The sequence below is a fragment of the Hemibagrus wyckioides genome, linkage group LG23 (genome assembly GCF_019097595.1).
Source record: "Hemibagrus wyckioides isolate EC202008001 linkage group LG23, SWU_Hwy_1.0, whole genome shotgun sequence".
Classification (NCBI taxonomy): Eukaryota; Metazoa; Chordata; class Actinopteri; order Siluriformes; family Bagridae; genus Hemibagrus; species Hemibagrus wyckioides.
Genome location: NC_080732.1, coordinates 17,986,664 through 18,009,127, shown reverse-complemented (window position 1 = coordinate 18,009,127; position 22,464 = coordinate 17,986,664). Strand labels below are relative to the sequence as shown.

General features: G+C 39.2%; 1 protein-coding gene across 1 annotated transcript; it reads left to right on the top strand.

Moving 5' to 3' along the window:
- Positions 1–889: 889 nt before the first annotated feature.
- col28a1b (collagen, type XXVIII, alpha 1b) lies at positions 890–21,574 on the top strand. The gene is made up of 35 exons (XM_058376415.1): positions 890–1,023; positions 2,368–2,495; positions 2,675–3,234; positions 5,688–5,708; positions 5,799–5,858; positions 5,943–5,996; positions 8,750–8,794; positions 8,900–8,926; positions 9,784–9,828; positions 9,918–9,962; positions 11,991–12,044; positions 12,721–12,789; positions 13,224–13,292; positions 13,381–13,449; positions 13,759–13,827; positions 13,904–13,972; positions 14,103–14,171; positions 14,275–14,343; positions 14,508–14,579; positions 14,667–14,735; positions 14,861–14,932; positions 15,073–15,141; positions 15,284–15,352; positions 15,575–15,643; positions 15,749–15,817; positions 16,080–16,148; positions 16,384–16,452; positions 16,578–16,646; positions 16,716–16,796; positions 17,038–17,073; positions 17,168–17,204; positions 17,674–18,228; positions 18,743–18,906; positions 19,160–19,358; positions 19,881–21,574. The coding sequence occupies exons 2-35, from the start codon at positions 2,375–2,377 to the stop codon at positions 20,051–20,053; spliced, it is 3,456 nt and encodes a 1,151-aa protein (XP_058232398.1). The 5' UTR covers positions 890–1,023; positions 2,368–2,374; the 3' UTR covers positions 20,054–21,574.
- Positions 21,575–22,464: the final 890 nt, after the last annotated feature.

Sequence of the window (22,464 nt, the reverse complement as noted above, 5' to 3'; positions counted from 1 at the left end):
ACATTCATCAGGTTCTGTATTTATAATGTATATCTCTGAGATTTAGTCAGATGATTACTGTAGTCTATCTGCTTATTTACACACCGTGACAGCATCACCTTTTCTCTGTCCGTCGACGATATTTTACCAGGTTTAATAGGAAAACAAACCCTAAAACAAGTCATACAAACATAGTAAAGCAGTGAATTTCTACCAGAGGAAAAGAGAACGAAATGAAGATATTACTGAATACATTTTGTATATATAGAATATTTCATTTATTTTTCATGTATATTTTCAAATACATTTGTATTTATAGATCATTTCATTTATTTTATATTTATATTTCATTGATATTTATTTTTCTTGTAATCTGAAGCAGTCTCTGGCAAAAGAACTTCCTTCAGGTTTAAGAAAGTTCTATATTATCTTATATCTTATCTTATCTTATCTTATCTTATCTTATCTTATCTTATCTTATCTTATCTTATCTTATCTTATCTTATCTTATCTTATCTTATCTTATCTTATTATCTTCAAGCAACAGCAACTCATTTGGGAGAATTATGACTAACCTGGCAACCCACAATATAATAGATTATGTTCATCATCAACAGTGAACTATTTCAACGTCAACAGCCTGGTGAATAATTTATCGAATTTTATTTTTTATTCATTTATACATCTGAAATATTCACCATTGAAAATGTTGCATAAAATGAACACTCTATTCTTTTTAATTTAGTGTATTATTAAATGTATTAATATTTGATTTAACAAGACCTTAGTATTATATGGACTGAAAAAATACCATAAGAGATTTCACTGATATGTTTATATTTTGTAATGATTTAAGAATAATCCTCTCAGAGTTAGTTTTTTTTTGAAGATCTGGCAACCAGTGAGATGCGGAGGAGCGGTCAGCACCATGATGGTGTGTGATACCTCCTGCACCATCGGCATGTCAGATCCAGATCCGTGTGAGCATGTGACAGGATTATTGTGATCAGGATTAAAATCACTCACGTCTGCATGATATGAAAGGTAAGATACTTAAAAACGTTTTACTTTGTTGATTCATAATGACTTCAGCATCTTCTTCCAAGTTTTCTTACTCTGCCATGTGCATGCATGTTGTTATGGGTTTAAAATAGACCTCAACTCAATAAACAAATTAATCAATGGATTTTAAAAGCTTTAATATATATCATTTTACTCAATGATCTTAATTAATGAATGCAGATTTGTTACATAAAGGAGTGTGTCTGTGCTCACTACGATTGCAAAAAATAAAATAAAATAAAAAGTTATAATACAACAAAAAACTTAACCAACATTGTTAGAAAATCTTAATAACAATGTTATTAAAGATAAGGTACAATGTAAGGGAATTATTAGGTAAGGGAACCTAAAGGCTACCAGTTATGCAAGCGATGTAGCCACTGGTGATTCTGTGTTTTCAAAAACTCTATTAGTTCTCTATTTAACACTGATGTAAGGAGTCTCCAGTGTGAGTGCTGTGTAAAGAAGCTCTCTGTCACTTTCCTGACATTTATCCTGAGGACAGAAGAGTTTATCATTTGCAGTTTCTTGTGAAAATGTCAAGCTGTGTTTTTTTCCCCAAACAAAGTGGACTTGTTTTGATGATATTAAACATAGCAATAAATGTATAAAAATTACAGTATATTAATAAATGCGGTAAAAGTAACTCCACTTTATCACACCACTGTGATCATTGATTATTTCCCTATGACTGTGTGACACAGAGGGTTTTATTCCTTACTTAGAGAATGAATGAGAAAAAGCTTAATACTAGGCTTGGGTGTGAGGCATGGTTCAAAGGCTAAAGGTTGAAATTGTACATTGGAAGTGATTCAGATGATAAACTGATTTACATTTGCACCTATTATGACTGCAGGTCAAAAAGGTTCCCTTTTGAGTCTGGTTCCATCTACAGGTTTTTTCTTTGCACCATTTGCCACAGACTTGCTCATTATGAATTATGGATTGAAACAAATAAATATAAATAAATAAAGTATTATATAAATAAAGTAATATTAATCTGAACTTTTTGTCTAACATTAATTTTGGACTTTTGTATGTTTCTTAACTTGTATGTTTCTTGTAAGCTCCTTTGAGACGATGTCCATTATTGAAAACACTACACAAATAAAATTTAATTGAATTTATTCTTCTGCTTTGTAAGAATAGAGTCTGTTTAAGGCATGTGGTATAAAGTGAGAGTTTTGTTATGATGGTAGCGTTAAGCTGTTTTGAGATGCGTAGTTCCAGAAACACGTCCTGGCTGATCGATGGCCTTTGGGATAACGGGACGAGGATGTAATGTTCTGTTGAACGATTCCTTTAACCAGTTCTTACTCTTTCTAGACTGACCATGAAGGCTAAGCTGTGGAGGTCAACGCTGCTGTGCTTCTCGTTGTTGTTACTTTCACACGATGTTCAAAGTCAGACACGAAGAAACCAAACGCACAACTTGACCACAAAAGATGGAAAAGGTAAGTTTGAGTTTTGTGTATTTTTTTGTATGACCCTCGTTTATAGATTGCGAGTCTCTAGTGTTTTCGAAACCTGCTGCTGGATGCTGGATGCAAACAGATGTTAAAATGATCAACGCCCACACATGCTATTCCCATTTGTAACCTTTGGACTGGATTCTTATGTCTTCCATGAGCAGTGCTGGTGTGTGCGTTGGAGTTGGCCTTCCTCCTGGACAGCTCAGAGAGCGCCATGTTGCACCGTTTTGAGAAGGAGAAGAACTTCACGCGCTCGCTGGGTGCCCGGGTGATGAAGATGCAGGTTGGAGACTGGCATCTGATGCCACGTCTCGCCGCTCTCCAGTACAGTAGCTCCGTGTCCATCGTGCAGAGCTTTTCTAACTGGCGTGACCTGGACCACTTCATGAACATTGTGTCCTCCATGGCCTACATTGGGCAGGGCACGTACACATCTTACGCCATAGGGAATGCCACAGACCTCTTCGTACGTGAAACCGATGACAAGAACGTCAGGGTGATGCTGCTGATGACTGACGGCTTTGACCATCCACGGAGTCCTGACATCCTGGCTGCAACCACTGAGGCCAAAGGTCACAACATAAAGCTCTTCACCATCAGCCTGACATCACAGGGCAGCAAAAACAACCCCAAGCTACGAGCCATGGCTAGCAGTCCGGCGCAGCAGTTCGTACACAACCTCAACGATCCAGACCTTGAGGAAAGACTACTTGAGGAGCTCGTAAGATAAACCCTGGTCATTCGTGCTACTAACAATCCCTGGGGTGTGCTGTTAGAGATAAATAATCAACAGAGTGGTGTAATGCAGCCAGTACAAAGCCGAATAACTGTTTCCATCCAAAAACTGATTACTTTCCTATCCAAGTGATTTAATCTTCTTATACCACAGCAAATTTAAGATTTTTCTTTTAATTAAAAAACGGGACTTTTACAGTTCTTACAATTTATCTGTTTAATGCTGTGGAAAGTTTTCGAAACAAGCTATTTCGTAGTGTCACTTACACTAATCAGGCATAACATTATGAACACCTGCCTAATATTGTGTTGGTCCCACTTTTGCTGCCAAAACCAGAGGTTAGCAGCAGGTGGAGCCTCCATGGATCAGACTTGTTTGTCCAGCACATCCCACAGATGCTCGATTGGATTGAGATCTCTGTAATTTGGAGGCCAAGTCAACACCTCAAATTTGTGCTCATCAAACTATTTCTAAACCATTTTTGCTTGGTTGCATGGTGCATTATCCTGCTGAAAAAGGCCACAGCCATCAAGGAATACCATTTCCAGGAAAGGGTCTAGATGGTCTGCAACAATGCTTAGGTAGGTGGTACGTGTCAAAGTAACATCCACATGGATGGCAGGACCCAAGGTTTCCCAGCAGAACATTGCCCAAAGTATGACACTGCCTCTGCAGGCTTACCCTTTTCCCATAGTGCATCCTGGTGCCATGTGCTCCCCAGGTAAGCGACGCACACGCACCCGACCATCCACGTGATGTAAAAGAAAACATGATTCATCAGACCAGGCCACCTTCTTCCATTGCGCCGTGGTCCAATTCTGATGCTCACGTGCCCATTGTTGGCACTTTTTAGGGGAGCACACGGCTTAGCACTGGCATCCTGACTGGTCTGAGGCTATGCAGCCCAATTTGCAACAAACTGCGCTGCACTGTGTATTCTGACACCTTTCTATCAGAACCAGCATTAACCTATTCAGAAGTATTCAGAAGCATTAACCTATTCAACAGTAGCTTATCTGTTGGATCGGATCACACGGACCAGCCTTCACTCCCCACGTGCATCAATGAACCTCGGCCGCCCATGACCCTGTCACCGGTTCACCACTGTTCCTTCCTTAGAAACACTTTTGATAGATACTGACCACTGCAGACCGGGAACACCCCATAAGAGCTGCAGTTTTGGAGATGCTCTGATCCAGTGGTCTAGCCATCACAATTTGTCCCTTCGTCAAACTCACTCAAATCCTTACGCTTGTCCATTTTTCCTGCTTCTAACATCAACTTTGAGGACAAAATGTTCACTTGCTGCCTAATATATCCCACCCACTAACAGGTGCCATGATGATGAGATACTCAGTTTTATTCACTTCACTTGGCACTGATCATAATGTTATGCCTGATCCATGTACATTACAGCCTGCCATAATGTAAGTAATATCACAAATGAACTTTTCTTAAGGACACCTGATGTGTAATTCTTTAATAAAAGTAAATTATAATAATGGGTTCAATGCTGTGATATTAGAGGAGCATTTACATTTGGCAGACACCCCATCCAGAGCAACTTACAATTGATCTTTTTTTTTTGTTAAGGGGCTCAGCAGTGGCAGCTTAGAGGACCTGGGATTCAAACTCACAATCTTTCTATCAGTAATCCAACACCTTAACCACTAAGCTACATCATCACCATGTTAGAGGAGCAAAACACACTGGGATATGATGTTATAAGAAAATAATAATAGAGAATAGAATTTTATTCCTTGCATTATAGCAGTAAATTTTGCTTAACATTAAACATAAGCTATAATGTAATATTAGTGTTATAGTAAAATTACTACTAATTAGCATTATTAGCACTAAATAGGGTTTATATCCTCTTTATATTATGATATTAGCACCCAATAAAGAAAGCATGTGCAGCACATCAATAGTAACAGACAAATATGAAACATATCTCTCTGAGCCGGGACAGATAAAGCTGTTTGGGATAAAGCTGTTTGTGTGTTTGGGACACAACAGTTTCCATGTTCATAAATATCACACATTAAAGGTCAGGCCTGAACCCACAATGCCGTGGATTGTGCTGCGTTTTGGATGGTTAAGATTCCAAGTGGAAAAATTTCACTTGATAACAAAAGAGAGCATCCTCACTTGCTAGTACTCCACAACAACACACACAAAAAACATCATGAGGAAGCGGCTATGATATATTTACATTTATGGTGTTTGGAGGACTTCCAACTGAGCAGTCCTGAGAGCTCAGGATTCCAGAGAGATCTACACCACGCCCTCCTGTCCAGGCCACACCCACTTTCAGTTTAAATCCGATTACCGATAATGGAATTGTGTTATATTCTTATTACACATATATGCTAAAAGGTGCTTCAGAAATTTATGAAATATATTCTAATTTCTCCTTCTGTATTTTTATTTGTCAGAGAAAAGTGGCCAACAGTGAAGTAAGTGTTTCAGTTCATGTTGTACAAAATTATTATTAACGTGCACCTTACACACAGTGGTGTTTTTACTAACTAGGTTTTGTGTTACAGTGTCCACGAGTGCAAGCTTGTGTGTGTGAGAAAGGAGACAGAGGACCTCCGGGAAACCCTGTGAGTGAAAAAGCACCATGCTGAAGAAGTGATAATGTGTTAATGAGTGAAGATGAAGATGGATTTTTATGGGGTTTGTTTCAGGGGAAAAAAGGAGATCAGGGACCTGAAGGAAGGCCAGGACAAAAAGGTGTAAAGGTGAGCTGAAAAAACAGAGCTGACTCTAATAACACACACACACACACTCACATTTTTGGTAAATATTTTATTATATCTTTTCATGTGACAACCCTGAAGAAATGACACTGTGCTACAATGTACAGTAGTGAGTGTCCAGCCTGTATAAGTGTGTAAATTTGCTGTCTCCTCAAAATAACTCAACACACAGACATTAATGTCTAAACCACTGGCAACAAAAGTGACTACACCCCTAAGTGGAAATGTCCAAATTGGGCCCAAATAGCCATTTACCCTCCCCGGTGTCATGTGACTCGTTAGTGTTACAAGGTCTCAGGGGTGAATGGGGAGCTGGTGTGTTAAATTTAGTGTTATCGCTCTCACACTCTCTCATACTGGTCACTGGAAGTTCAACATGGCATCTCATGGCAAAGAACTCTCTGAGGATCTGAAAAAAAGATTTGTTGCTCTACATAAAGATGGCCTAGGCTATAAGAAGACTACCCAGACCCTGAAAATGAGCTGCAGCACGATGGGCAAGACCATACAGTGGTTTTACAGGACAGGTTCCACTCAGAACAGGCCTCGCCATGGTCCACCAAAGAAGTTGAGTGCACGTGCTCAGCGTCATATCCGGAGGTCGTCTTTGGGAAATAGACGTATGAGTGCTGCCAGCATTGCTGCAGAGGTTGAAGGGGTGAGGGGTCAGCCGGTCAGTGCTCAGACCATACGCCACACACTGCATCAAATTGGTCTGCATGGCTGTTGTCTCAGAAGGAAGCCTCTACTAAAGATGATGCACAAGAAAGCCCGCATACAGTTTGCTGAAGACAAGCAGACTAAGGACATGGATTACTGGAACCTTGTCATGTGGTCCAATGAGACCAAGATAAACTTATTTGGTTCAGATGGTGTCAGTGTGTGTGGTGGCAACCAGGTGAGGAGTACAAAGACAAGTGTGTCTTGTCTACAGTCAACCATGATGGTGGGAGTGTCCTGGTCTGGGCCTGCATGAGTGCTGCCGGTACTGGAGAGCTACAGTTCATTGAGGGAACCATGAATGCCAACATGTACTGTGACATACTGAAGCAGAGCATGATCCCCTCCCTTCGGAGACTGGGCTGCAGGGCAGTATTCCAACATGATAATGACCCCAAACACACCTCCAAGATGACCACTGCCTTGCTAAAGAAGCTGAGGGTAAAGGTGATGGACTGGCCAAGCATGTCTCCAGACATAAACCCAACTGAGCATCTGTGGGGCATCCTCAAACAGAAGGTGGGGGAGCGCAAGGTCTCTAACATCCACCAGCTCTGTGATGTCATCATGGAGGAGTGGAAGATAACTCCAGTGTTGTCACATGCAAAGATATAATAAAATATTTAAAATGTGAGGGGTGTACTTACTTTTGTGAGATACTGTATATCCAAATACAGATATACACATACACCGATCACCGATTCAGCAGACTAGCTACTGTTGCACAAAGCCACAGACCTGTCAGGGTGCCCCTGCTCCTGTGCACTGCCGAAAGCACCAACAATGGGCATGTGATCATCAGAAATGCACCACGGAGCAGTGGAAGAAGGTTACTTGGTCTGATGAATCACGTTTTCTTTTACACCACGTGCATGGCCAGGTGCGTGTGCGTCTCTTACCTGAGAGCATGTGCGTGTGGTCAGTATCTATCAAAAGCAGTCCAAGGAAGGAACAGTGGTGAACTGGCAACAGGTTCATGGGCGGCCAAGGCTCATTGATGCACATGGGGAGTCGGAGGATGGCCCGTGTGGTCCGATACAACAAAGAATAGGTTAATGCTGGTTTTGATAGAAAAGTAGGTGTCAGAATACACAGTGCATTGCAGTTTCGCATAGCCACAGACTTGTCAGGGTGCCTCTGCTGACTCCTGTGCACCACCAAAAGCGCCAACAATGAAGAAGGCAAGCCGGTGGTGGCAGTGTCATGCTTTGGGCAATGTTCTGCTGGGAAACCTTGGGTCCTGCCATACACATGGATGTTACTATAACACGTACCTCTTACCTAAGCATTGTTGTAGACCATGTACACCCGTTCATGGAAACGGTATTCCCTGATGGCTGTGGCCTCTTTCAGCAGGATAAGGCACCATGCCACAAATCAAAAATGGGTCAGGAATGGTTTGATGAGCACAACAACAAGTTTGAGGTGGTGACTTGGCCTCCAAATTCCCCAGATCTCAATCCAATTGATCCATGGAGGCCCCACCTCGCAACTTACAGGACTTAAAGGATCTGCTGCTAACATCTTGGTGTCAGATACCACAGCACACCTTTAGGGATCTAGTGGAGTCCATGGGTCAGGGTTGTTTTGGCATCAAGGAGACCAACTCAATATTAGGCAGGCGGTCATAATGTAATGCCTGATTAATGTATGTATGCATTTTGATTTCTACACTTGGAAAAGTGTTAGTTAGGGTTGGAACCATACTGACAGAAAAACACAAGACACAACTAAGGAACCTTTAAGATAATGTTCTAAGACAGTGGTCTTCAATCTTGTCCACAAAGGGCTGGTGTGGGTGCAGGTTTCATCTCAACCGAGCAGAAGCCACACCTGAGTCTATTAAAAACCAAACTCATGCCAACCTGCACCACACTGGCCCTTTGTGGATAAGATTAGACACCCCTGATCTAAGACATTACTGTTAATATGAATGAACTCCTATGTTAAAAATGTACTAATGGATAATGAATAACACCTCCTCATCATTCATCTCCTCTCTCACTGTGCTGTAGGGAGAAACTGGACCTGTGGGACCCCCAGGACCATACGGGCCTAAGGTGACTCCTACAGAGCTGCATTCTTCATTGTAGATTTTATAATCTTTGTTTTGTATCTGTGTGGATCACTATTTATGTGTGTGTGTGTGTGTGTGTCATCTGCAGGGACAACCCGGATACAAAGGTGATAAGGTAAGGGTTACAACTTAATGGTGTTAGTAAGTCTTTAATAGCCTTTACTATCACCACACATACATTATAGCACAGTGCAATTCTTACCTTCACATATCCCAGCTGAGGAAGTTGGGGTCAGAGCGCAGGGGCAGCTATAATACAGTGCCCCTGGAGCAGAGAGCGTTAAGGGCCTTGCTCAATTACCCAACAGTGGAGCTTGGCAGTGCTGGGGCTTAAACACTGATCCTCCAATCAACAACCCAGAGCCTTAACCACTTGAACCACCACTGCTGCAACAAACCAACCCTCTAACCACTAGGCTACAGTGGGCTTGGGCAGTGCTCTACAATTAAAATGCAGTAGGGATACAAAAAAAATGTATAATGAGATAATGAGACAGAAAAAAGTCAAATCACAAAAAGACAATGTGCAAAAAGACACATTTGGAAGGACAGTGGTTAAAAATATGCAAGAAATGTAATAATAAACAAAGATGTTGGAAGACTTAAAGTTACAGCCTTACTTCTGACAGTTTCAAAGCTCTGACACTGGAGACTCCTTCCATAAGCATGCCCTTACTGAAAACTTCACCACGTCAACAATTACGCATAAATTTGCTCTGTTTCTGTAAAACTCATATGAGTCCCACTGTAATCTGTTAGTGTAGAAATGTTAACATATCAGAACACATGCATTCATTTAACTTTTAATTTCAGCTACACTTCTGGCAGTCAGAGTAGCTAATATACAATATTAACGAGTAACCTCTGACCAATCAGAATCCAGAATTCAGTAACACTGTGGTATAAATGTAAAAAAAAAAATACAATTCCTCTTCGCTGTGTGTGATCTGTAAAGCTGTGAGTATCTTCTAGGGTGACCGAGGGGAATGTGGAGCTCCTGGATTAAAAGGAAATAAGGTATGTGTTCCTAAACTACATCCTAGACTTTTATTTGAGTATATAATCAACTTCAATCAAGTACTTAGGTAAAATCATGTACTTCTCAGGGCATTGAAGGACCTCCAGGACCGAGAGGTATCCGAGGAGAGCAGGTAAAAATCAAATCATCATTTTCTCCCTTTAAATGGAAATTTTACACACAGTCATGAATTAAACCATAGGCGCTCGTCCTCCATGCTGCACTTATGGAATGCGAGCAGAGGATCACTTGTAATCCCGTACCAACGAGCATGTTAACACAGTGAACGCAGACATGTGGGATATTATTTTGATAGACATTGTTTGCTAGGATTAAAGTGAGAATAGGGAAATGTAGACATGTCTGGCTTTGTGGGCAGATCAGCGTTATCATAACCTACAGCACGGTCCAAACCTCCTCATTTAGCCAGACTTGATTTCATTTGTTATATTATGCAATACATCAGCTGATTCTCCATGTATCATATTATACACTGATAATATATGCAATACGATTTGGTATTTGTCTTGGCTATTAAAAATCTTTATACTGTTTTACAATAAGATTCCCTTAACTCAATAACACTTTTAATTGAATGATGAAGTGAAGTGATCATCGGGAAAAAAGTGGAGTAATTTCCAATAACGGCACATCCCCAATGATTTTATTCCTCTTACGCCAAAGACATTTTTTACACAGTGTACGTTTTAATCATTTATAGTTATATTGATTGTTAAACAGAAAATCACATTAAATGTGTTATGTTATAGCAGATATAAACAGTCATCCCATCATCTCCATTCTCTCTCTCTCTCTCACTGTCTCTCTCTCAAAAAACAAAAATAGAAAAACTGAAAAAGAAATACAAAAAAGCTTATCTGTAACGTCCAGGAGACACCACCCAAAGCTGGGATCGAACCCAGATCTCCGTGGTACTGTAGTTGCGAGCTCTTGCATATCAGACCCATACGCAGGAAAAAACAAAGCGCTGTTTTATTAACATAGATCAAACAAACAGACTCAAGGCATGTGGTGAATAAACATGAGTGCTAAACTATCACGTGAACATGGTAACCTGACTTGACAGCGCCTGAACAAACAAACAAGGAAACATACAAAACACTGAACAGACGAACGGGCTAACAAACAAAGGTACAAACAAACAATGACCGACAAAGACAGGTTCCTATATATAGTCCAGAACATTAGGGCTAATGGGGAACAGGTGACAAGTTTGGAAATCAGAACAATAGAATAGGTCTTCCACCTGGGTTGGAACAGAAGTAGAGGCACCTCCCTGAAGAAACGGGGCCAAGGAAATCCACCTGCTCGGAACGATGTTGACAACCAAACAGGTGGACAGCTGGATGTTGTCGATTGATAGTCCAGGGCCTTTTCCAACACTTAACAGGTCCTTGCCAAAAATAGGAAACTCACTGGGTAATCCTGCTGGGTCTTCAAAATGTTCAGTCAGTCTGTAACATCAGGGAGACACTGCCTGAAGTGGGGATTGAACCATGACTGCCGAGGTAGCCACAAGCTCCCTCACAGAGAGTACCAGACCCATAAGCAGGATAAAATGAAGCACTGTTTTATTAACATGGATCAAACAAACAGACACAAGGCATGGGGCGAATAACCATGATTACTAAACCATCACGTGAGCATGGAAAACTATGACCTGATAGCGCCTAAACAAACAAACAAGGAAACATACAAAACACTGAACAGACAAACAGGTGTACAAACAAACATACAAACAAACAATGACCAACGACGACAGGTACACAAGGGCTCCTATATGTAGTCCAGAACATTAGGGCTAATGGGGAACAGGTGACAAGGTGGGAAATCAGAACAATAGGAGGGGCATGGCGCAAAACACATGCTGGTCTGGCAGGGAACTGTCCCAGTGGTTCCTAACATTATCATGTTACCAAGAAATTGTTAAAAAAAAAAGTAAGCACCTCTGTTTTGAAGATATCGGAAAACTTAAAGTTACAGCTTTACCATTGAGTGCTGACACTGGAGACTCCTTCCATACATCTCTATCTATCTATCTATCTATCTATCTATCTATCTATCTATCTATCTATCTATCTATCTATCTATCTATCTATCTATCTATCACCTCAGTGCTTTTTGTTTGTGTTTTATTCAGGGTCCCCAAGGGCCACCAGGGGAGGAAGGACCTGAAGGACAGGAAGGCCCCAAAGTAAGAATAATCCATTGCAATTCTTTGGCAAGAAAACGAATGATATTTGTTGCTCACTGCGTAACACAGCAGGGCTTTACTGCACACTCATTTCTTCTTTTCCACTGCGTTTTATCTGTGGATTTGTCTATGGCTGACATTTAGAGGGGGTTCCCCTGCCAAAATAAAACTGTGTGGGCATGCATGATTATACAAAGAATGCTTTGAGAATATTCCATACCATATTTAGATCGAAGTGTGAATGAAAGCTAGCATTATTCAGAGTAAAGTTCAACAGAGTACATTTTAATTTTGAAGGAGACAGAAAGTTCACAGCACCTGACCTGTCATGCTATAGCCATGCCAGATCTGCAGAAGAAAAAAAGGCCTATGGGCTGGTCTTTGAGGTCATATACGTAGACTCATAAATAGACATTTTTAAAGTATGCACAGTTTTAGAATTATACAGGTTAGCATGATATACGTACCATCTAGTGAACATTATCAATCAGTAGGAGTTATAGTTAACATTAGTAATAGTCTCCGGTTTAATTCGGTTTAAGTCTTTATTCATAAGTAGTAGCATAAAAAAATCAAATTCAGGTTGACAACATTAGCAGTATCTACCAGCTAAGCTGAAAACTAGCTAATTTCTATGTAATCAATGTACAAGTCTTAATGTTTAACCTGCATTTAGGGAGATCGTGGACTTCCTGGTGCAACTGGACCTCGAGGGGATATCGGTGTTGGATTTCCTGGGCCTAAGGTGAACTGACATGATTTATTGTATACATTAAATGTTAGAAATTAAAGTTCTTGATTTAGGTTAAGTTTCATGTTTTGGTGAAGAATTCAAACAATTAGATGATTTGTTTTGATTAGAGAACAGAGCCTAGGCATGACAAGGTTTGAATAAAATAATAGGCAACTAGAATTTGAGCACCATTGCCTTGAAAGTGAGAGGTTTTAAGCTCATCCTTCTGCTGCCTGAATGTCATGTTTATTCAGCTTCAACAAGATTACCTGATGTTCTATTCTGAGCTTTTATTTCACATAGTTTTGTATGTTGATATTCTGTTCAGTCTGGTTTACCTCTACCTCTGCAGAATTTTTGCATAGCAAGCAGTCGAACAAAGACACTGACCTGATTGTCCTACAACCTGTGTTTAACTTTGAATTCTGGATATGCAATGGTTCTAGGGTGACAAGGGAAACCAGGGAAGACCAGGTCCTGCAGGTCCAATCGGAACAGGTGAACCAGGCCAACCTGTAAGTCAGCACTAAGAAAAAAGTGGCAAAATATCTTAGCATGAGTCTATCAATAATAATGCAATAATGACTGCATTTATTAACATAGGGACCACCAGGACTTCCAGGGCCTCAAGGGGTTCCTGGCTTCCCAGGAGAGGGGCTAATAGGGCCAAAGGTGAGTGACTTACAGTTTATACAATGCAGATTTTGCTTTGTACTGCACAAGCCTCATCAGTCTTAGAGTTTCTATTCTACTGCAGTCACTAGTGCTGGGGGAATAAACACTCAAAGCGAAACTGTTCTGTAATTGAAAAATGTTTATTCTTCATAGTGCTACTAGCTAGTGCATTTTTTAAATACCAAATGGCATTACAGTGTGATGCTGACTAGTCTGGATCTGATTACTCCCTACTAATCTTACCCACTTCAAATACACAGCTTAGCATAGGCTGAAAATCTAAACCGGTCTAAATCTAAATCTCAGGGAGATCGAGGATATAACGGTTCTACTGGAGCACGTGGACCACCAGGTTTTGGCCTCAAGGGTGAAAAGGTATAACACAATAATAATAACTATATGCTCTTTAAGAGTAGTATAAAATATTTAAAGTTTTTTGTGCATCCTACAGGGGGATGCTGGGCGTTTTGGGCCTCCTGGTCCTATAGGACCCCCTGGATTGGGAATTCAAGGAGAAAAGGTTTCAAATTTTAGAGTCTGGTATTAAATGTATCATACTGGATCAATTGATGCAGCAATGAATTGACCAGTGTATCCATTTCGCTTTTTGTCCTAATCTTTGTGCCAACACTACAACATTACACATGTAGGGATCCCAGGGTCCAATAGGTCCTCCTGGTCCCAGAGGGCTCCCAGGGATAAGCGTCACTGGTGAAAAGGTAGAGTCTTTGCGCAAATTAATAACTGAACTGCAATGAAACATGAAAACAGTGAGTTCCTGATAGAAACACTAGGTGGAGGCTATTTTCTGTTTGTACACAGGGAGACCATGGCTTTCCAGGAGAACGTGGACCACCGGGACAGAAAGGAATCGGACAGCCTGGAGTCAAGGTTAGAGAAAATGAACGAGGATGATTTAGAACTTGGAGTTTACTGAAGTTACTTTAGTTGCTTAGAGATTTTAAACTGGACTTGGGAACAAGGCTAATATGATTCTGATTTGGATCAATTGCAGACAAATGACAGATTTAGACATTAATATGTCTTTTCTATAGGGTGAGCCTGGCTTTTCAGGTGTCCCAGGAGAGCCAGGTGCTCCAGGCGAAGACGGTGCAAGAGGACCAAAGGTTGGCATGTTCACATAATGATTTTACAAGAAAACTGGATCTGCTCCAGAATGCAATATTTGGCCATATATTATCTTCTAATTATAGGGTGAAACTGGTCTTCCTGGGCCTAGAGGAGTAGAGGGACCACCTGGTAAAGGTCTACCTGGAGAAAAGGTTTTTATGATATCCTTATGCCTGCATGTTTTAGGTCATAATAAAACACCACTGTAAACTGTAAAGCAGTTTAAATTGGACACATGTACAAATATATTTAAATTATATGTGTCTTATTTTTAAAGGGAGAGCAAGGAGAGAGAGGAGCAAGAGGGCCACCAGGAGTCATGGGACCAGTGGGTCCAGTGGGGACCAAGGTAGGAAAAAAAAGTCTTCTTTTAGGCTTAAATGAGTCAAGAATGCTTCTAAAGTCTTGTTTCAATTATGCTTTTAATTATAAAACTGGTTGCTACAAAATACGACTAAATTGTGTCTTATATCTGTTTCTGTTTTGTAGGGAGAACCAGGAGGTCTGGGGCCTCCTGGGGTAATTGGACCTCCAGGAAGAGGAGTACCTGGAAGTAAGGTAATTGAGATTTTTGGTCAACAATCAAACTTTCTTTGACAGATATCTTTGGTCAATGCAGTAAGTCATGCAGATTTACAGATGAATACTTTGCTGAATAATCCAAGATTATGGAATCTTACTTGGAGTGTATTCTCTATAGGGAGATCCTGGATCACCTGGACTTCCAGGACATGCTGGAGAAAATGGAATAGGGTTCCCTGGGCCAAAGGTCAAGTCTTAAACAAATGATATTGTAAAAGTCATCTCTGTAGTAACATGAGAACCATTAGATATGCCAATCGCATGCCAATTATTACCAATAGAAACAAGTTTTTATAGGACCAAAGGATCAAGATCTGGGTACTAAAAACCTGACAGAATATAAGAATTCAGAAAATTGAGATCTGTTTTTGCTATTCAACTTTGTTTTTTTGTGATTTTTCTTGTTAAGGGTGAACAAGGACTTCCTGGACCCTTTGGACCACCAGGTTTGAAGGGAGATGGCTATCCTGGACCACCTGTAAATAGACATTTCATAATCTTTTTATAATCACCAGAAGTTCAGTTCAGTCAGTCCAGCTATAGTAAACACTGCATTGCTTGTTTTTATCCCCTGTATCTTTAGGGTCCTCCAGGCACCCAAGGACTACCTGGAGAGCCCGGTCCAGTGGGGATAGGCTTTCCAGGACCAAAGGTATGAGCTAATTCAGTCATTTCCTGTCTGTTCTTAGAGTCAAACTGTGATTCAACTTGTTTTCTTACTTTGACACTGTACTTAGAATTTCAATAGTAGTATATTGCAGAAATGAAAGGTTATAATACAGAAGTCCAAAAGGTATATTTCTCAATCCAAATCACATAGTTTTGCATTGCTCTGTTCCACTATCAGACTAATTGTAAACCACGTGTCTTTTAGTGTCCAATTTAAAGCAATTTTTGATTGTTTTCTATTCCAGGGTGATCGAGGTTCTGCAGGTCCTCCAGGGCCAGTAGGACCACCAGGAATTGGACGTTTAGGGCCAAAGGTTAGTAATTAATTTTAATGTAAGACTCTTCCGAACTCTGTTATCTGGAGATTACCTGTAGGTTTCAAATTATGGTTGTACCAAAGCACATGACATGTTCTTAAAAAAGATTCACAGTAAGATGAATACAAGAAAATAATACAAGTAATAAATATTCCAGCAATGTTTTGACCATGAAAAGGTTCACCAATTTTGTGCCCCAAAGGGAAAAAATTGTTTTTTATTTTATTTATAGGGTTCTATAGGTCAGACTGGCCCACCCGGCCCACCCGGTGCCCCAGGAGAGGGAATCCAAGGCCCAAAGGCAAGATGAGTTACTAGTATTCAGTATAAATCTCTATAACATGGATTTTATATCTTGGTCGAGTGATTCAACTATAATATTTTGAATACAAAACGAGATACATGCTGCATGTCCATTTTGTCCAGGGTGAGCCTGGATTCCGGGGATTAGTGGGACCAAGAGGAGCCCCAGGAGAGGGTTTACCTGGGCAAAAGGTAAGATGAAATCATGCCCTGTTTTGTAAGAAGACATGGACACCATTGTAATGTTGGACCACTTTGCAGGGGGACCGTGGGTTTTCAGGAGTACGAGGACATAAAGGGGAAAAAGGAGGACAAGGAGAACCAGGACAAACGGGGCCAGACGTAAGAACCTTGTACTTTTGTGAAAATATATATATATATACATATATATATATATATATATATATATATATATATATATATATATATAAATATATATATATATATATATATTTATTTATTTATTTATTTAAATAATAAATAATAAATCCCTAATAGTTTTCAGGGAGTACATTGTCATAATGAATGATATCAGACATTTTATTTTATTTTACAACCCACAAGTAATGTGTTTACTTTGCAGGGTAGACCAGGACAAAAAGGAGAACCCGGTCTTACTGTAAGTGTGAGCGAGCCATTGGAAAGCATACAGATTTATATCTAATCATTTATGTAAGATAAAGTGTATGTCTTTTTTGTCTGGTGTGTTGCAGAGAGAAGAAGTTGTCAAATTAATCAAATCCATTTGTGGTGAGTTTTTACATTTTGCCTACTTACCCTTGACAAAGTACACATTCTTCTCAATTATATTTACCTTTTGCTAACTGTCGGTGCTTCGTCAGCCTCTCAGTTCAGCGTTGGAAGATTTCCATCTGTGACTGTGTCATTAATGTAAATTTCTGATTTCTGATTCTAAAGGATTTTGTTATTCATGAATATTTGCATTTTGTGTGATACACTGTATAACCTTTGTAACAATACAACAACAACAATAATAATAATAATAATAATAATAATAATAATAATAATAATAATAATAATAATAATATAATTCACTGAGCATAATGGTTAAGTGCTAAATTGCACAGATAGCAAGGCAGATATGATGAAATATTATCTCTTAAAAAGACTTTGATTTGTCTACACACTACTGCATCTTAAGTCAGAGTCTGTATTTTTTCAAACATTTGAACAATCCTAAGAAGACTGTGTCTTTCAGGCTGTGGGGTAACCTGCAGATTCAGCCCCATGGAGCTGGTTTTTGTGATCGACAGCTCGGAGAGTGTGGGTCCCGAAAACTTCGAAATCATTAAAGACTTTATGAACGGGCTAATCGACCGTGTTTCTGTCAAGCCCAATGTCACACATGTTGGTATTGTGCTGTACAGCCACAAGACTGAGGTGATCAGCCATCTGTATCGACCCCTGAGCCGTGATGAGGTGAAATCTGCCGTACGCCAAATGCCGTACATGGGGGAGGGAACCTACACAGGAAGTGCCATCAATCAGGCCAATCTTCTGTTCCGGTGGGCCCGCCCTGGAGTTCGTAAAGTGATGGTGGTGATTACAGATGGCCAGGTGGACCAAAGGGATGTGGTGAAGCTGGAAGATGCAGTCCAAGATGCACACTCCAGCAACATCGAGATGTTTGTCATTGGTGTGGTGAATCAGAGTGATCCGTTTTATGAGAGCTTCAAGAGAGAGCTGGAGTCCATTGCCTCAGACCCGGATGAGGAGCACATGTATCTGATTAGTGACTTCAAGACACTTACCGGTAAGTTACCTCATCACATTTCAGTTTAAATCACACGTTCACTGTTAGCAAGCAACAAAGTGACAGATGAACAGCCATCTTTCATGAACGTACCTCACACAGAGCCACAATTTCAATGGAGATTATCTCAATTATATGCAAATCAGAAATGACCTGGCCAAGCAAAACCATTGGTTTGAATTATTCCTCAGTCAAATCTTTTGATGCAATGTTTCTCCAACTTTAGTTCATACTTGGAATTAGTTCCCATTTACTCTTTGAGGCACAGCTATGGAAGTAAACCATGCTGTATAAGCGTGGTTTCATCTTATCCTGTCATCTATGACCTCTTATTGGGGTCTGGTGAGATTATGTAGCTAGCGCAATTGTGGTTTACTGGTTTACTGATCTAATCAGAGATGAAGCTACTACGGAGCTGACCACCTGAATAACGTGTAAATCAAATGGTGAATATTCTAGCTACATCTGCCTCACTTACCTCATGATTGTTTTCAATGCCTTCTCTTTGGTTTAGCACTAGAGAGTAAGCTGTTGGCTAAACTCTGTGAGGACATTGATGGCTTGTTTGGTCAAACGCCCAGTCCTGAGGTCCTCCCTGTAACCCCTGGACTACCATTTTACAATGAGGAACTATGGAGGAGAACAATCACTGCACCCTTTAAAGCTGACCGCACACAGGTAAGACGCATATGTCTACATCTGCCATTTTTGACTGACGAGAGCAAGACAAAGTGGTATAAAATAAAGTATATACACATCTATTTGTTTCTGTTTATCTATCTCTCTGTCCATCTATCTGTGTTCCTATGTCCCTGGAACATTTAATACTGAACAAAATCCTAAAATTGCTTTAATACTAAACCAAAGCAGCACTATAATATCCAGGCTAGAGATTATACTCTTATTAATGTAGTATTTTAATATGAAACAGCCAGGAGCATCTGGAGGAATCCTAGACAGCACCAGTGCTCCATTCTTTAATGGAGAGAAAGAGAACACCCTGGATGATCTGTTGCACATCACATACAGTTCACACATAGGAAAACCTTTACAGAAACCAGAACCAGACACCAGCAGCAGCACCACTGCAGAGCCACGCCTAATACTGATTCAGGATGAATTTAGTAAAGGTAACTGTTTCACTGTTACACATGTATACAAACATGGGATTTCAACTTGAAACTTGATGCACTTTTTTATTATTTATTTGTTTAATAAATTCATTTAGCTATTTATCTAAATTTCTGTCACCATCAATTTATTGACTTATATGTTTTATTTATTTATGTATGTATGTAATTATTTATTTATTTAATGTTATTTAATTTTATTTTATTTTATTTTAAAAAAATAAAAATTTTAACTTTTATCATTTTTATAATTTTTTAATTATTTAATTTTTTTCTTTTTAAAATCATATTCTATGCAACAACTTTCCATTTTAGCCATGAAAACATCACAAAACCAACAACTGGAAAAGGTTTTTTGTATATTAATATATAAACTTTGTTTACATAGATAACAACTGGTATAATAAATCCTGGGCTTTTAAGCCAGAGGGTTATCACTGTATTCTGTTCTTTGTGTCTGTTCCTTTACTAATGAGCCTGAGGATGAAAACTAAATGGCAGACGCAACATTTCTGTTCACAGACGACTCCTGCCTGCAGCCGCTCGACCCCGGGCCGTGTCGCACGTATGTGGTGAAATGGTATTACGACCCCAAGGCCAACTCCTGTGCTCAGTTTTGGTTTGGAGGTTGCCGTGGCAACCGTAATCAATTCGACACGGAGAGCGCCTGCAGGAAATCCTGTGTCATAAACTAAATAGCTGACCATTAAGTAATGACAAAAGAATCAAGGTTATAAACCTTGTAAATGAAGCATTCATAAAAACAGGGGGAAAAAAAGTTAACATGTGAGTAAATTAATGTGAACCTCGACTGATCGGCTTTGGAATCATATAATGATGTGATTTAATAATTTTAAGTGATTAAATTACTTAAATATAAACATTTTAGGAGGAAGAGCTCACAATGTGTCTAAGGAATTATTAGCATAAACGATTGAGTCGTCATTTTGCCTTGTGGGCGTGGCTAAATGTAAAGCATCAGCTGAACAACATACGCACATGAGTACGAAAAAAATCAGCGATTTCTTGGTTTAATTTGCAGAAATCATTTACACACAAATTTGTTCAACAGGAGATAAATGAGGCCCAATTATAATATCTTAAAATATACACTTTTCTGCATCAATATAAAGGTTAATCTCCTTAAATCTATTGAAAACACTTGATTAACAAGTCATTTCATCTGGCCATCAATGAATCTCACTCTTTCCTTAGTTTATCATGAGTATTATGCAAAATGCAAAGACATAAATATTTGAATACAAACATATTTAATGTGTTTCAGATTTGGAGCTGTATTTCTCCAAATGTCGATCCTTATAATCTAATTTCATAACATTCTCAACTAAAGTAGCGTTTGATTAATAACTAGGAATCAATTACAAGTTCCTGTCTCGCATCAGATTCTGTGGACGACGTTGTTCATCTGCCTCACTTTTATCACTTCTTTAGTGATAAAAATCTTTTAATGAATAAGCTGCATGTTACATGTGAAAAGAAAAGTTATATCAGAGCACCCTGCTCTGCCTTTAAATCATTTAAAAGAAACAGAAACCAACATCTGGACCCTGCCCACAGGATGTAGGAAAAATTACTTACTGAAGATTTATATTAGAGTGCATAAATAAAAGCCGGATGATGATGATGATGATGATGATAATGATGATGATGATGATGATGATGATGTCAAGGCCTCAGCTGCCATATTTTATATTCATCCTGGATGATGATTGGCCAGAAGACAGAACCTTATAAAATTACGTTTATATGTGAATTTGCAGGTAAAGGTTTTCTATAAATCCATAAAATATATAATCCAGTGATCCTTGCTGATGTCAGAAACGATCCCAGATATATGTATTACTCTATTAACGTCAAGTAAATTCAGCATTATTGGATCATAGTCTGGGTCACGGGTTGGTCTTTAACACTGAACAAAAATTCATTTTTGGCTCATATAACATAAAAATGTGTACAATTTCATCTCCAACGCATGATTTCAGGATTAATAGACAGAACCAAGTCGTTTTCTGGTAACAAGAAGATTATTATTATAAATCTTTAAACACTGAATCACATAAATCCTTTTAATTATTAAGTTTCACAGCTACTTTATTCTTTTTGCATATTTACAAATGTTTCTTGCTATAAATAACTCATTAATAAGCTGTAGTTTGTAATAAATAAGCTGTGAATAAGCTGCAATTTTCAATAAATGGTGCTCTTTTCTCTACTATAACAAAGACTTATTTATTTATTTTAAACTCTAGGTTTTAAACCTGTACTGATATCAGAAAGGTCTCAGGTGATAAGTGTAGTATTCCAGCTCGTACATCCTCTCAGGCTGGATGTAGTGAAAGCTGATGATAAAATCAGAACAGCATTCTAGCCACTGTTAAAACACACACACACACACACACACACACACTGACTGGGAAATGTACCATACAAAATACAAAGCGTTTTTTTTTCCTTCCTGGAAAAATAATTTGCTAAAGCTCTCACACATCTGATTAATACTATTAACATTAAGGGTGGAAATAACATCTCTAATGTGTGTTTTTATTTTCTTACTTTCTCAGCTGTTTACACAGATACACAAACATACTCTTTTTCAGCTTCAGATCAGACTTTCACACACCTTCACTTTGTTTCCCTTTGTTTGTGAGGAACCTTTAAAAGTTCTCACCAGAGGTCATCCATTCAGAGGAAGTAGAACTCTAAATCTAAATCTAAATCTAAATGGTCAAAGGTTTGTCTTGCTTAGGGTCAACTTGAGCGAAAACCTAGAGAGAAACATATAACTGAAAGTAGAACTGTTTACACTAAAGGTTCCAAGTAGAACCCTTTTATAAAGCAAAGAAGGTTTAAAGAACTCTTCAGAGTGAAGAACCCATTTGTCCCATTGAGGAGCCCTTAAAGTTAAAAGATTCTCTTTCGCAAAGATTTGAACCTCTTCATGAACCTAGAACCTAAACACTTCATTGTCCAGCCAAGAAAGCCATGAGGAGCCCTGTTTCTAAGAGTGTACCAGCTGTTTCTAGCTGCACTTTCAAATTCTGTAACAGAGGGTATTCCTTTCACAAATGAGAACAAATTGAACTCA